The 15,948-nt window shown below is 43.9% G+C and overlaps 1 protein-coding gene across 9 annotated transcripts in view; it reads left to right on the top strand.

Annotated features, from left to right (window-relative positions):
- Positions 1 to 4,982: 4,982 nt before the first annotated feature.
- Positions 4,983 to 15,948, top strand: part of LOC141059286 (uncharacterized) — a 49,135-nt gene continuing 38,169 nt past the window's right edge. For 2 of the 9 annotated variants that reach the window (XM_073555606.1, XM_073555605.1), the window contains exon 1: positions 5,120 to 5,246. In XM_073555606.1, the coding sequence (XP_073411707.1) occupies positions 5,139 to 5,246 (108 nt within the window). In that variant the 5' untranslated portion in view covers positions 5,120 to 5,138. Of the gene's footprint in view, positions 5,247 to 15,948 lie in introns of all 9 variants that reach the window. The other 7 variants (XM_073555613.1, XM_073555609.1, XM_073555611.1 and 4 more) reach the window with 7 other exon arrangements.

Here is a 15,948-nt window from a genome sequence, read left to right as displayed (position 1 = left end):
CAGCAATGCTGAATAACAGTCTACACTGTGTCACTAGATCCTTATGCAGGGGTATAATGAGGCCTCACTGTACAGGAGAGACCGGAGCGAGGAGCAGGGGCCTGATCATAAGAGCTGACAATCTGAGGAAACAGCAATGCTGAATAACAGTCTACACTGCGTCACTAGATCCTTATACAGGGGTATAATGAGGCCTCACTGTACAGGAGAGACCGGAGCGAGGAGCCGGGGCCTGATCACAAGAGCTGACAATCTGAGGAAACAGCAATGCTGAATAACAGTCTACACTGCGTCACTAGATCCTTATACAGGGGAATAATGAGGCCTCACTGTACAGGAGAGACCGGAGCGAGGAGCCGGGGCCTGATCACAAGAGCTGACAATCTGAGGAAACAGCAATGCTGAATAACAGTCTACTCTGCGTCACTAGATCCTTATACAGGGGTATAATGAGGCCTCACTGTACAGGAGAGACCGGAGCGAGGAGCGGGGGCCTGATCACAAGAGCTGACAATCTGAGGAAACAGCAATGCTGAATAACAGTCTACACTGCGTCACTAGATCCTTATACAGGGGTATAATGAGGCCTCACTGTACAGGAGAGACCGGAGCGAGGAGCCGGGGCCTGATCACAAGAGCTGACAATCTGAGGAAACAGCAATGCTGATTAACAGTCTACTCTGCGTCACTAGATCCTTATACAGGGGTATAATGAGGCCTCACTGTACAGGAGAGACCGGAGCGAGGAGCAGGGGCCTGATCACAAGAGCTGACAATCTGAGGAAACAGCAATGCTGAATAACAGTCTACACTGCGTCAATAGATCCTTATACAGTGGTATAATGAGGCCTCACTGTACAGGAGAGACCGGAGCGAGGAGCAGGAGCCTGATCACAAGAGCTGACAATCTGAGGAAACAGCAATGCTGAATAACAGTCTACTCTGCGTCACTAGATCCTTTTACAGGGGTATAATGAGGCCTCACTGTACAGGAGAGACCGGAGCGAGGAGCCGGGGCCTGATCACAAGAGCTGACAATCTGAGGAAACAGCAATGCTGAATAACAGTCTACACTGCGTCACTAGATCCTTATACAGGTGTATAATGAGGCCTCACTGTACTGGAGAGACCGGAGCGAGGAGCAGGAGCCTGATCACAAGAGCTGACAATCTGAGGAAACAGCAATGCTGAATAACAGTCTACACTGCGTCACTAGATCCTTATACAGGGGTATAATGAGGCCTCACTGTACAGGAGAGACCGGAGCGAGGAGCAGGAGCCTGATCACAAGAGCTGACAATCTGAGGAGACAGCAATGCTGAATAACAATCTACACTGCGTCACTAGATCCTTATACAGAGGTATAATGAGGACTCACTGAATAGGAGAGACCGGAGCGAGGAGCAGGGGCCTGATCACAAGAGCTGACAATCTGAGGAAACAGCAATGCTGAATAACAGTCTACACTGCGTCACTAGATCCTTATACAGGTGTATAATGAGGCCTCACTGTACAGGAGAGACCGGAGCGAGGAGCAGGGGCCTGATCATAAGCGCTGACAATCTGAGGAAACAGCAATGCTGAATAACAGTCTACACTGTATCACTAGATCCTTATACAGGTGTATAATGAGGCCTCACTGTACAGGAGAGACCGGAGCAAGGAGCACGGGCCTTATCACAAGAGCTGACAATCTGAGGAAACAGCAATGCTGAATAACAGTCTACACTGCATCACTAGATCCTTATACAGGGGTATAATGAGGCCTCACTGTACAGGAGAGAGCGGAGCGAGGAGCCGGGGCCTGATCACAAGAGCTGACAATCTGAGGAGACAGCAATGCTGAATTACAGTCTACACTGCGTCATTAGATCCTTATACAGGAGTATGAGGCCCCACTGTACAGGAGAGACCGAAGCGAGGAGCAGGGGCCTGATCACAAGAGCTGACAATCTGAGGAAACAGCAATGCTGAATAACAGTCTACACTGCGTCACTAGATCCTTATACAGGGGTATAATGAGGCCTCACTGTACAGGAGAGACCGGAGCGAGGAGCAGGGGCCTGATCACAAGAGCTGACAATCTGAGGAGACAGCAATGCTGAATAACAGTCTACACTGCGTCACTAGATCCTTATGCAGGGGTATAATGAGGCCTCACTGTACAGGAGAGACCGGAGCGAGGTGCAGGGGCCTGATCACAAGAGCTGACAATCTGAGGAAACAGCAATGCTGAATAACAGTCTACACTGCGTCACTAGATCCTTATGCAGGGGTATAATGAGGCCTCACTGTACAGGAGAGACCGGAGCGAGGAGCCGGGGCCTGATCATAAGAGCTGACAATCTGAGGAAACAGCAATGCTGAATAACAGTCTACACTGCGTCACTAGATCCTTATACAGGGGTATAATGAGGCCTCACTGTACAGGAGAGACCGGAGCGAGGAGCCGGGGCCTGATCACAAGAGCTGACAATCTGAGGACACAGCAATGCAGAATAACAGTCTACACTGCGTCACTAGATCCTTATACAGGGGTATAATGAGGCCTCACTGTACAGGAGAGACCGGAGCGAGGAGCAGGGGCCTGATCACAAGAGCTGACAATCTGAGGAAACAGCAATGCTGAATAACAGTCTACACTGCGTCACTAGATCCTTATACAGGGGTATAATGAGGCCTCACTGTACAGGAGAGACCGGAGCGAGGAGCCGGGGCCTGATCACAAGAGCTGACAATCTGAGGAAACAGCAATGCTGAATAACAGTCTACACTGCGTCACTAGATCCTTATACAGGGGTATAATGAGGCCTCACTGTACAGGAGAGACCGGTGCGAGGAGCCGGGGCCTGATCACAAGAGCTGACAATCTGAGGAAACAGCAATGCTGAATAACAGTCTACTCTGCGTCACTAGATCCTTATACAGGGGTATAATGAGGCCTCACTGTACAGGAGAGACCGGAGCGAGGAGCGGGGGCCTGATCACAAGAGCTGACAATCTGAGGAAACAGCAATGCTGAATAACAGTCTACACTGCGTCACTAGATCCTTATACAGGGGTATAATGAGGCCTCACTGTACAGGAGAGACCGGAGCGAGGAGCCGGGGCCTGATCACAAGAGCTGACAATCTGAGGAAACAGCAATTCTGAATAACAGTCTACTCTGCGTCACTAGATCCTTATACAGGGGTATAATGAGGCCTCACTGTACAGGAGAGACCGGAGCGAGGAGCAGGGGCCTGATCACAAGAGCTGACAATCTGAGGAAACAGCAATGCTGAATAACAGTCTACACTGCGTCAATAGATCCTTATACAGGGGTATAATGAGGCCTCACTGTACAGGAGAGACCGGAGCGAGGAGCAGGAACCTGATCACAAGAGCTGACAATCTGAGGAAACAGCAATGCTGAATAACAGTCTACACTGCGTCACTAGATCCTTATACAGGGGTATAATGAGGCCTCACTGTACAGGAGAGACCGGAGCGAGGAGCCGGGACCTGATCACAAGAGCTGACAATCTGAAGACACAGCAATGCAGAATAACAGTCTACACTGCGTCACTAGATCCTTATACAGGGGTATAATGAGGCCTCACTGTACAGGAGAGACCGGAGCGAGGAGCAGGGGCCTGATCACAAGAGCTGACAATCTGAGGAAACAGCAATGCTGAATAACAGTCTACACTGCGTCACTAGATCTTTATACAGGGGTATAATGAGGCCTCACTGTACAGGAGAGACCGGAGCGAGGAGCAGGAGCCTGATCACAAGAGCTGATAATCTGAGGAGACAGCAATGCTGAATAACAATCTACACTGCGTCACTAGATCCTTATACAGAGGTATAATGAGGACTCACTGAATAGGAGAGACCGGAGCGAGGAGCAGGGGCCTGATCACAAAAGCTGACAATCTGAGGAAACAGCAATGCTGAATAACAGTCTACACTGCGTCACTAGATCCTTATACAGGTGTATAATGAGGCCTCACTGTACAGGAGAGACCGGAGCAAGGAGCACGGGCCTTATCACAAGAGCTGACAATCTGAGGAAACAGCAATGCTGAATAACAGTCTACACTGCGTCACTAGATCCTTATACAGGGGTATAATGAGGCCTCACTGTACAGGAGAGAGCGGAGCGAGGAGCCGGGGCCTGATCACAAGAGCTGACAATCTGAGGAGACAGCAATGCTGAATTACAGTCTACACTGCGTCACTAGATCCTTATACAGGGGTATAATGAGGCCTCACTGTACAGGAGAGACCGGAGCGAGGAGCCGGGGCCTGATCACAAGAGCTGACAATCTGCGGAGACAGCAATGCTGAATTACAGTCTACACTGCGTCATTAGATCCTTATACAGGAGTATAATGAGGCCTCGCTGTACAGGAGAGACCGGAGCGAGGAGCCGGGGCCTGATCACAAGAGCTGACAATCTGAGGAAACAGCAATGCTGAATAACAGTCTACACTGTGTCACTAGATCCTTATACAGGGGTATAATGAGGCCTCACTGTACAGGAGAGACCGGAGCGAGGAGCAGGGTGCCTGATCACAAGAGCTGACAATCTGAGGACACAGCAATGCTGAATAACAGTCTACACTGCGTCACTAGATCCTTATACAGGGGTATAATGGGGACTCACTGTACAGGCAAAGACCTAGAACGATGACTGTGTTAAACGTTTTTCTATTTAAAAAAAAGAGCCGTTTAAAGAGCCAAAAGAGTCGGCTCTTTATGGTGAGCGGAGACACATGAGCCGGATCACCAAAAAGAGCCGAACTTCCCATCACTAGCGCGGAGAGATACTAATGCGCGCTCCTGAATGCGCGTCTTCCACCTTCCCAGCCTGCCCCAGGATCTGGATCTGAGACGAGCGCTCTCATAAATGCACCGCCTTCACTGCCATGATGAACCAATCAGCGCTGCAGCTCACAAACACTCCAACCCCCGACAAGCCCACTAAAAAACTGTCCCTCCCCGCAGAGTGCAAACTCACGTATAGGCTGTGTGACGTCAGTTCCGGGGGGGAGTCATAACGGGGGAGGGGGGCGTGTTCTGACAGCAGAGACAGGAAGAGAAGACTCCATTTCCGGTTGAGCCTACAATGTATGTGCTCCTTCAAGGTATAAATGATTAAAGCCAGCAGAATATATGGGCTCCTTCCAGGTTCTAACTGCAGCCCATACAGTCTAGCCGGCTCACTACTGAAGATGCTAGACTGTATGGGCTTCTGTCAGGTATATATTATTGTAGATATAGACTGTATGGGCTCCTGTCAGGTATATATTATTGTAGATACAGACTGTACGGGCTCCTGTCAGGTATATATTATTGTAGATATAGACTGTACGGGCTCCTGTCAGGTATATATTATTGTAGATATAGACTGTATGGGCTCCTGTCAGGTATATATTATTGTAGATATAGACTGTATGGGCTCCTGTCAGGTATATATTATTGTAGATATAGACTGTACGGGCTCCTGTCAGGTATATATTATTGTAGATACAGACTGTACGGGCTCCTGTCAGGTATATATTATTGTAGATATAGACTGTACGGGCTCCTGTCAGGTATATATTATTGTAGATATAGACTGTACGGGCTCCTGTCAGGTATATATTATTGTAGATATAGACTGTACGGGCACCTGTCAGGTATATATTATTGTAGATATAGACTGTATGGGCTCCTGTCAGGTATATATTATTGTAGATATAGACTGTACGGGCTCCTGTCAGGTATATATTATTATAGATATAGACTGTACGGGCTCCTGTCAGGTATATATTATTGTAGATACAGACTGTACGGGCTCCTGTCAGGTATATATTATTGTAGATACAGACTGTACGGGCTCCTGTCAGGTATATATTATTGTAGATATAGACTGTATGCGCTCCTGTCAGGTATATATTATTGTAGATATAGACTGTACGGGCTCCTGTCAGGTATATATTATTGTAGGTATAGACTGTATGGGCTCCTGTCAGGTATATATTATTGTACATACAGACTGTACGGGCTCCTGTCAGGTATATATTATTGTAGATATAAACTGTATGGGCTCCTGTCAGGTATATATTATTGTAGATATAAACTGTATGGGCTCCTGTCAGGTATATATTATTGTAGATATAGACTGTATGGGCTCCTGTCAGGTATATATTATTGTAGATATAGACTGTATGGGCTCCTGTCAGGTATATATTATTGTAGATATAGACTGTACGGGCTCCTGTCAGGTATATATTATTGTAGATATAGACTGTACGGGCTCCTGTCAGGTATATATTATTGTAGATATAGACTGTATGGGCTCCTGTCAGGTATATATTATTGTAGATATAGACTGTACGGGCTCCTGTCAGGTATATATTATTGTAGATACAGACTGTACGGGCTCCTGTCAGGTATATATTATTGTAGATACAGACTGTATGGGCTCCTGTCAGGTATATATTATTGTAGATATAGACTGTACGGGCTCCTGTCAGGTATATATTATTGTAGATATAGACTGTACGGGCTCCTGTCAGGTATATATTATTGTAGATATAGACTGTACGGGCTCCTGTCAGGTATATATTATTGTAGATACAGACTGTACGGGCTCCTGTCAGGTATATATTATTGTAGATATAGACTGTACGGGCTCCTGTCAGGTATATATTATTGTAGATATAGACTGTACGGGCTCCTGTCAGGTATATATTATTGTAGATATAGACTGTATGGGCTCCTGTCAGGTATATATTATTGTAGATATAGACTGTACGGGCTCCTGTCAGGTATATATTATTGTAGATATAGACTGTACGGGCTCCTGTCAGGTATATATTATTGTAGATATATACTGTACGGGCTCCTGTCAGGTATATATTATTGTAGATATAGACTGTACGGGCTCCTGTCAGGTATATATTATTGTAGATACAGACTGTACGGGCTCCTGTCAGGTATATATTATTGTAGATACAGACTGTATGGGCTCCTGTCAGGTATATATTATTGTAGATATAGACTGTACGGGCTCCTGTCAGGTATATATTATTGTAGATATAGACTGTACGGGCTCCTGTCAGGTATATATTATTGTAGATATAGACTGTACGGGCTCCTGTCAGGTATATATTATTGTAGATACAGACTGTACGGGCTCCTGTCAGGTATATATTATTGTAGATACAGACTGTACGGGCTCCTGTCAGGTATATATTATTGTAGATACAGACTGTATGGGCTCCTGTCAGGTATATATTATTGTAGATATAGACTGTACGGGCTCCTGTCAGGTATATATTATTGTAGATATAGACTGTACGGGCTCCTGTCAGGTATATATTATTGTAGATATAGACTGTACGGGCTCCTGTCAGGTATATATTATTGTAGATATAGACTGTACGGGCTCCTGTCAGGTATATATTATTGTAGATATAGACTGTACGGGCTCCTGTCAGGTATATATTATTGTAGATATAGACTGTACGGGCTCCTGTCAGGTATATATTATTGTAGATATAGACTGTACGGGCTCCTGTCAGGTATATATTATTGTAGATATAGACTGTACGGGCTCCTGTCAGGTATATATTATTGTAGATACAGAATGTATGAGCCCCTGTCAGGTATATATTAGTGATTATATCAGAATGTATGAGCCTGTCAGGTATACAGTTGTGCTCTAAAGTGTACATACCCCAGCAGAATTATTGCTTTCTTGGCCTTTTTTCAGAGAATATGAATAACATCAAAACCTTTTCTCCACTCATGGTTAGTGTTTGGGTGAAGCCATTTTTTGTCATACTAATATGTTTTCTCTTTTTTAATTATAGTGACAACCCAAAACATCCAAATCACCCTGATCATAGTTTACATACCACATTTTTTTAATACCATGTATTGCCCCCTCTAATATCAATTGACTGCTTGAAGTCGTTTGTGGTAGTTATGGATAGGGTTCTTTATTTTCTCAGATGGTAAAGCTGACCACTCTGACCACCAAAAAGTTTTGATGTTATCATTCATATTCTCTGAAAAAAGGCCAAGAAAGCAAAAGTTCTACGGCGGTATGTAAACTTTTGAGCACAATTGTATCAGTGATGACATCGGAATGGAGTATATCTAAAGAGAGAAAAAAAACTCTGCATCACCATTAAAAAATAGAAATAAACTAAAAACTTAGTTCAAAACATTAAAATCATGAAAAATAACGCCCAGAGGTAACAGCTCTATCAGTGATCTACCGCCCACACTGAAAAAATATTGCAGCATTTGTTAATAGTGAGCTGTACTGCAGGTTGTGAGTTCAGAAGCAGAGGATGTAAGTACAGAGATACATTGCTATGTACAGTGTATCTATGTTCCTATATTGTACAGTTGAAGAAAATATTTTTCATATAAAATAAACTTTAAAAAATGCCGATTTCAATAACCTTTTCATCCCCCCAGTATTTTTTTACTTTAATGACCAGACCACTCCTAGGAATTTTCACCACTGTACCATGTTTTCTCCATTTGTGGATAATGGGTCTCACCGTGGTTCGCTGGAATAACAAAGCTTTAGAAATGGCTTTATAACCTTTTCCAGACTGATAGATCTGAATTACTTTCCATCTCATTTGTTCATGCATTTCTTCGGATCGCAGCATGATGTCTACCTTTTGAGTATCTTTTTGTCTACTTCACTTTGTCAGGCAGGTCCTATTTAATTGATTTTTTGATTGAGGATAGGTGTGGCAGTAATCAGGCCTGGGTAGGGCTACGGAAACTGAACTTTGCTTGTCAAAGATGTGACAAACCACAGTTAACCCCTTAAGCCCCAAGTGTGGTTTGCACATTCATGACCGGGCCAATTTTTACAATTCTGACCACTGTCCCTTTTATGAGGTAATAACTCTGAAACGCTTCCATGGATCCCGGTGATTCTGACATTGTTTTCTCGTGACATATTATACTTCATGTTAGTGGTAAAATTTGATTCAAATAACTTGCGTTTATTTGTGAAAAAAACGGTAATTTGGTGAAAACTTTGACAATTTTGCAAATTTCCAACTTTGAATTTTTATGCCCTTAAATCACAGAGATACGGCACACGAAAAACTTGATAAGTAACATTTCCCACATGTTTACTTTACATCAGCACAATTTTGGAACAAAATTTTTTTGTTGTTAGGAAGTTAAGGGTTAAAAATTGACCAGCGATTTCTCATTTTTGCAACACCATTTTATTTTTACGGACCACATCACATTTGAAGCCACTTTGAGGGGTCTATATGATAGAAAATACCCAAAAGTGACACCATTCTAAAAACTGCACCCCTTAAGGTGCTCAAAACCACATTCAAAAAGTTTAATAACCCTTTAGGTGCGTCACAGGAATTTTTTAATATTTAAAAAAAAAAATGAATATTTAACTTTTTTTTCATAAAAAAAATACTTCAGGTTCAATTTTTTTTATTTTACCAAGGGTAACAGGAGAAATTGGACTGCAAAAGTTATTGTGCAATTTGTCCTGAGTACGCTGATACCTGATATGTGGGGGGGAACCACTGTTTCGGCGCATGGCTGAGCTCAGAAGGGAAGGAGCACCGTTTGACTTTTTCAATGCAAAATTGGCTGGAATTCTGATCGGACGCCCTGTCATGTTTGGAGAGCACCTGCTGTACCTAAACAGTAGAAACCCCCCACAAGTGACCCCATTTTGGAAACTAGACCCCCCAAGGAACTTATCTAGATATGTGGTGAGAACTTTGAACCCACAAGGGCTTCACAGAAGTTTATAACGTACAGCAGTACAGTTAAAAAATCATATTTTTTCCACAAAAATGATCTTTTCACCCCCAATTTTTATTTTCCCAAGGGTAACAGGACCCTAAAAGTTATTGTGCAATTTGTCCTGAGTACGCTGATACCCCACATGTGGGGGTAAACCACTATTTGGGCACATGGCAGAGCTCGGAAGGGAAGCAGCGCCATTTGACGTTTTTGGCTGGAATTGAGATCGAACACCATGTTGCGATTGGAAAACCCCTGATGTACCAAAACAGTGGAAACCCCCCACAAATGACACCATTTTGGAAACTAGACCCCCCAAGGAACTTATCTAGATGTGTGGTGAGCACTTTGACCCCTCCAGTGCTTCACAGAAGTTTATAACGCCCGGGCGTGAAAATAAAAAATTTTTATTTTTTCCACAAACATGATCTTTTAGTCACCAATTTTTTTTATTTTTCCAAGGGTACCAGGAGAAATTGGACCCCAAACGTTGTTGTCCAATTTGTCCTGAGTACGCTGACACCCCATATGTGGGAGAAAACTACTGTATGGGCCCACGTCGGGTCTCAGAAGGGAAGTAGTGACGTTTTGGAATGCAGACTTTGATGGAATGGTCTGCGGGTGTCATGTGCGTTTGGAGAGCCCCTGATGTGCCTAAACTATTGAAACTCCCCACAAGTGACCCCATTTTGGAAACTAGACCCCCCACGGAATTTATCTAGATGTGTGGTGAGCACTTTGAACCGATAAGTGCTTCACAGAAGTTTATAACGCCCGGAAATAAAAAGATCATTTTTTTCCACAAAAATGATATTTTTGCCCCCAATTTTTTATTTTCCTAAGGGTAACAGGAGAAATTGGACCCCAAAAGTTGTTTTGCAGTTTGTCCTGAGTACGCTGATACCCCATATGTGGGGGTAAAACACTGTTTGGGCGCATGGCAGAGCTTGGAAGGGAAGGAGCGCCATTTGACTTTTTCAGCTCAGAATTGGCTGGAATTGAGATCAGACGCCATGTTGCGTTTGGAGAGCACCTGATGTGCCCAAACAGTGGAAACCCCCAATTATAACTCCAACCCTAACCACAACACACCCCTAACCCTAATCTCAGCCCCAACCTTAGCCCTGGCCCTAACCCTAACGGGAAAATGGAAATAATCCCATATGACGTACTATCCCGTCCATGTTCCCTGGGACTTAATCCCCATGGATGGGATAGTACGTCATAGCGATCAGCGGCGCCCACTTGGTGAGCGCCGCTGATCACGGCCGGGTGTCAGCTGATTATCACAGCTGACACCCGGCACAATGTGTCAGGGGCGGTCACGGACCCCCCCGACACGTTAACCCCTTGTACATCGCGATCAAACACGATCAAGGTGTACTGCGGGTTAAAGGGAAGCATCGGCAGGGAGGGGGCTCCCTCCGTGCTTCCCTGAGCCCCCCACGGCAGCGCAATGTGCAGCGCTGCTGCGGGGGGCTCCATTCCTGCAGGCCCCCGAATCCAAGATGGCGACGGGGGCTTTCGGGGGACTGCAGGGAGCTGGCTTCCTCATGCCTGCAAAGCGCAGGCAAGGAGGAAGCTAGTGTAGTGCCTGTGACAGATTGCTGATCAGTCACAGTGATCTGTGATGTGACAGATCAGAGATCTGTCACAGGACAGTGATGTCCCACCTGGGACAATGTAATAAAGTAAAAAAATAAATAAATAAATTAGAAAAAAAAATAAATTTAGAAAAAATAAAAATAAAATAAATTAGAAAAAAAAAAATATTTCCCCCCCCAATAAATTCATTTTTTGGAAATAAAAAAAACAAAACAATAAAAGTACACATATTTGGTATCGCCGCGTCCGTAACGACCTGCCCTATAAAACTGGCCCATTAGTTAACCCCTTTAGCGAACCCCTTAAAAAATAAAAATAAAAAACGAAACAAAAAATAATGATTTATTATCATACCGCCGAACAAAAAATGCAATAACGCGCAATCAAAAAGACGCATATAAATATCCATGGTACCGCTGAAAACGCCATCTTGTCCCGCAAAAAACGAGCCGCCATACAGCATAATCAGTAAAAAAGTTCTAGCTCGCAGAATAAAGTGATGCAAAAATAATTATTTTTTATATAAAATAGTTATCATTGCATAAAACCGGCAAAACATTAAAAAACGACCTAAATGATGTATCGCTGTAACCGTACTGACCCGAAGAATAAAATTGCTTTATCAATTTTACCGCACGCGGAACAGTGTAAACGCACCCCCCCAAAAGAAATTCATGAAACGCTGGTTTTAGTTCATTCTGCGTCCCAAAAATCGAAATAAAAAGCGATCAAAAAATGTCACGTGCCCGAAAATGGTACCTATAAAAACGTCAACTCGTCCCGCAAAAAATAAGACCTCACATGACTCGGTGGGTCAAAATACGGAAAAGTTATAGCTCTCAATATGTGGTGATGCAAAAACTATTTTTACAATAAAAAGCGTCTTTTAGCGTGCGACAGCTGCCAAACATAAAAACCGCCATAAATAGTAAATCCCCCCGTTATCACCCCCTTAGTTAGGGAAAAATAATAAAACTAAAAGAAAATGTATTTATTTCCATTTTCCCATTAGGGTTAGGGCTAGGGTTAGGGCTCGGGTTAGGGCTGAGATTAGGGTTAGGGGTGGGGTGTGATGGGGTTAGGGTTGGAGTTAGAATTGGGGGTTTCCACTGTTTGGGCACATCAGGGGCTCTCCAAACGCAACATGGTGTCTGATCTCAATTCCAGCCAATTCTGCGCTGAAATAGTCAAATGGTGCTCCTTCCCTTCCAAGCTCTGCCATGTGCCCAAACAGTGTTTTACCCCCACATATGGGGTATCAGCGTACTCGGGACAAATTGCAAAACAACTTTTGGGGTCCAATTTCTCCTGTTACCCTTAGGAAGATAAAAAATTGGGGGCAAAAATATCATTTTTGTGGAAAAAAATGATCTTTTTATTTTCACGCCCGGGCGTTATAAACTTCTGTGAAGCACATGGGGGTTCAAAGTGCTCACCACACATCTAGATAAGTTCCGTGGGGGTTCTAGTTTCCAAAATGGGGTCACTTGTGGGGAGTTTCAATAGTTTAGGTACATCAGGGGCTCTCCAAACATACATGACACTTGCAGACCATTCCATCAAAGTCTGCATTCCAAAACGTCACTGCTTCCCTTCTGAGACCCGACGTGTGCCCATACAGTAGTTTTCTCCCACATATGGGGTATCGGCGTACTCAGGACAAATTGGACAACAACTTTTGAGGTCCAATTTCTCCTGTTACCCTTGGGAAAATAAAAAAATTGGTGACTAAAAGATCATGTTTGTGGAAAAAAAACGATTTTTTTATTTTCATGCCCGGGCGTTATAAACTTCTGTGAAGCACTGGAGGGGTCAAAGTGCTCACCACACATCTAGATAAGTTCCTTGGGGGGTCTAGTTTCCAAAATGGTGTCATTTGTGGGGGGTTTCCACTGTTATGGTACATCAGGGGCTCTCCAAACACGACATGGTGTCCGATCTCAATTCCAGCCAAAAACGTCAAATGGCGCTGCTTCCCTTCCGAGCTCAGCCATGCACCAAAACAGTGGTTCCCCTCCACATATCAGGTATCAGCGTACTCAGGACAAATTGCACAATAAATTTTGCAGTCCAATTTCTCCTGTTACCCTTGGTAAAATAAAAAAAATTGAACCTGAAGTATTTTTTTCGTGAAATTTAAATATTCAAATTTTTAAATATTCAAAAAATTCCTGTGACGCACCTAAAGGGTTAATAAACTTCTTGAATGTGGTTTTGAGCATCTTGAGGATTGAAGTTTTTAGAATGGTGTCACTTTTGGGTATTTTCTATCATATAGACCCCTCAAAGTGGCTTCAAATGTGATGTGGTCCGTAAAAATAAAATGATGTTGCAAAAATGAGAAATCGCTGGTAAATTTTTAACCCTTATAACTTCCTATCAGAAAAAAATTTGGTTCCAAAATTGTGCTGATGTAAAGTAAACATGTGGGAAATGTTACTTATCAAGTTTTTTGTGTGCCGTATCTCTGTGATTTAAGGGCATAAAAATTCAAAGTTGGAAATTTGCGAAATTTTCGCCAAATTTCCTGTTTTTTCACAAACGCAAGTTATTTGAATCAAATTTTACCACTAACATGAAGTACAACATGTCACGAGAAAACAGTGTCAGAATCACCAGGATCCATGGAAGTGTTTCAGAGTTATTACCTCATAAAGGGACAGTGGTCAGAATTGTAAAAAATGGCCTGGTCATTAACGTGCAAACCACCCTTGGGGCTTAAGGGGTTAAAGCCCCCTAACGGGTTGGGTGACCAGGGTCAATGAAAGGTCACCCGACCTGCAGATACAGGGGGCTTTGTACTTCACCACGGGGGTGTGGCTTCTCCCCCACGTGGCTACGATCGCTCTGATTGGCTGTTTCACTTTTAACAGCCAATCAGAGCAATAGTAATATTTCATCAATGAAATTTGATGAAACATTACAAACCAGCCATGGCTGATGCTGCAGTAGCATTGGACATGGCTGGAGACACCGATCTGATCCCCCCCCACACGGTTAACGGGGAGCGATCTTCCCCCCCCGTCGCTGAATGACAGCGGCGATCGGCTGCCGCTGTCCTCATCTGCTCCCCTTCACCTTTGATGTCTGATGAACTCCCTCTGCTGGTGAAAGGAGGTAGTGAAATTGATTGGGATGGGAAGAACCTGTCATCTGAACAGGCGGAGTGTGATTGGACATCTGGAATTTCTGAGTGGATATAAGGCAGCCGACGCCCTGCAGGGTTTGCTGGTGATCCTTTCTGCTCTGAGCTCTGGCATCCAGTTTTAGTTCCTGTCTATTAAAAGCTAAGTTTTTGCCCTGCTATTATTCCATGAGATTTTGTCTGGTTTCCTTAGTGTTTGTATTCAGCCAGTCCTGGTTGGGACTGGCTGAATTCAATTTTTCTCTGATCAGTTGATCTCTTTGCTCTGTTTTCAGAATATACCTGAGTGCTGATATAGTGATTTTGAAGTCTAGCGACTTCAGGGCCTTTTTTCCTATCAGACGGTTGGGACATTTTTTGTAGGGTTTTTTGCGGATTGCAGCCAGCATCTTTTCTGTCCTGTCCTATCTAGTTAGTTGGGCCCCATCGTTTGCTCAGCCTGTCTTTCTGTCTGTGTTTGTGTTTTCATCTGTTTTTCACCGACAATACATGTTGGGGGCTGTCTATTGCTTTGGGGTCTGCTCTGGGGCAGTTTAGATTTCCCCTTTCATTCTTTAGGCTTATGTAGTTCTCCGGCTGTGACGAGGGGTCTAGGGCACAGTAGGAGCCCCCCACGGCTACTGTTAGTTGTGGTGAATAGGATCAGGGGTCTACAATCTGATAGCTACCAACCTCTCCGGTTTTCTGGACTTAGCTTGTATTTTTGTTTTCTCCTCCTCCGGTGACTCATTCATAACACCCCGCCTTCCGATCACCTCCCCTCCCACCCCCTCGGTTCCTTTCCGAGTGCCGCTCCCGGTGTCCCGTGGTCCCGGATCATGGATCATGGGCGCCGCCATCTTAGAAAATGGCGGGCGCTAAATCATCCCAGTCAGATGTCTGTCCAGCCTCTATTTAAAGACTTCCATTGAAGGAGAACTCACTATCTTTCTGTTTATAGATATCCTGGATTCTTCTATTCTGTTAATAGGACAGTGAAGAACAGTTGATGTTACATTTCCTTTCTGAGAGAAAACAGATGCAAAATAGGAATTTAAAAGTTCGGCCTTCTCAGCATCCTGTCTTACCATATCATCATTTTCATCCTGTAAAAATCCTATAGCATCTTTGACTTTTTTCTTTTACTTTTGACATATCCCCAAAATCCTTTATTATTGCTTTTGACATCTCTTGCAAGCCTCAATTCATTGTCGGCTTTAGTAATCAGATTTGTGCCCTGCAGGTTCTGCAGACAGCATTATATTCTTCTTTAGATATGCCTCCCCTCTTTCCATTTTATAAACATTTCTTTCTTCCTTTTTAGCATGTGCTTAAGTTCTGTGTTCATCCATCCTGGTTTCCTTAAATGCTTTCTATTCTTCCCTCTTTTCGGAATTGTTAACAATTGTGCTTTGAGAATTTAATTTTTC

Source organism: Dendrobates tinctorius, unplaced genomic scaffold (assembly GCF_039654945.1).
Source record: "Dendrobates tinctorius isolate UK_male_01 unplaced genomic scaffold, ASM3965494v1 ptg000226l, whole genome shotgun sequence".
NCBI classification, from domain to species: Eukaryota; Metazoa; Chordata; class Amphibia; order Anura; family Dendrobatidae; genus Dendrobates; species Dendrobates tinctorius.
Note: the sequence above shows the minus strand (reverse complement) of the source record. Positions and strands in the feature narration are given on the sequence as shown.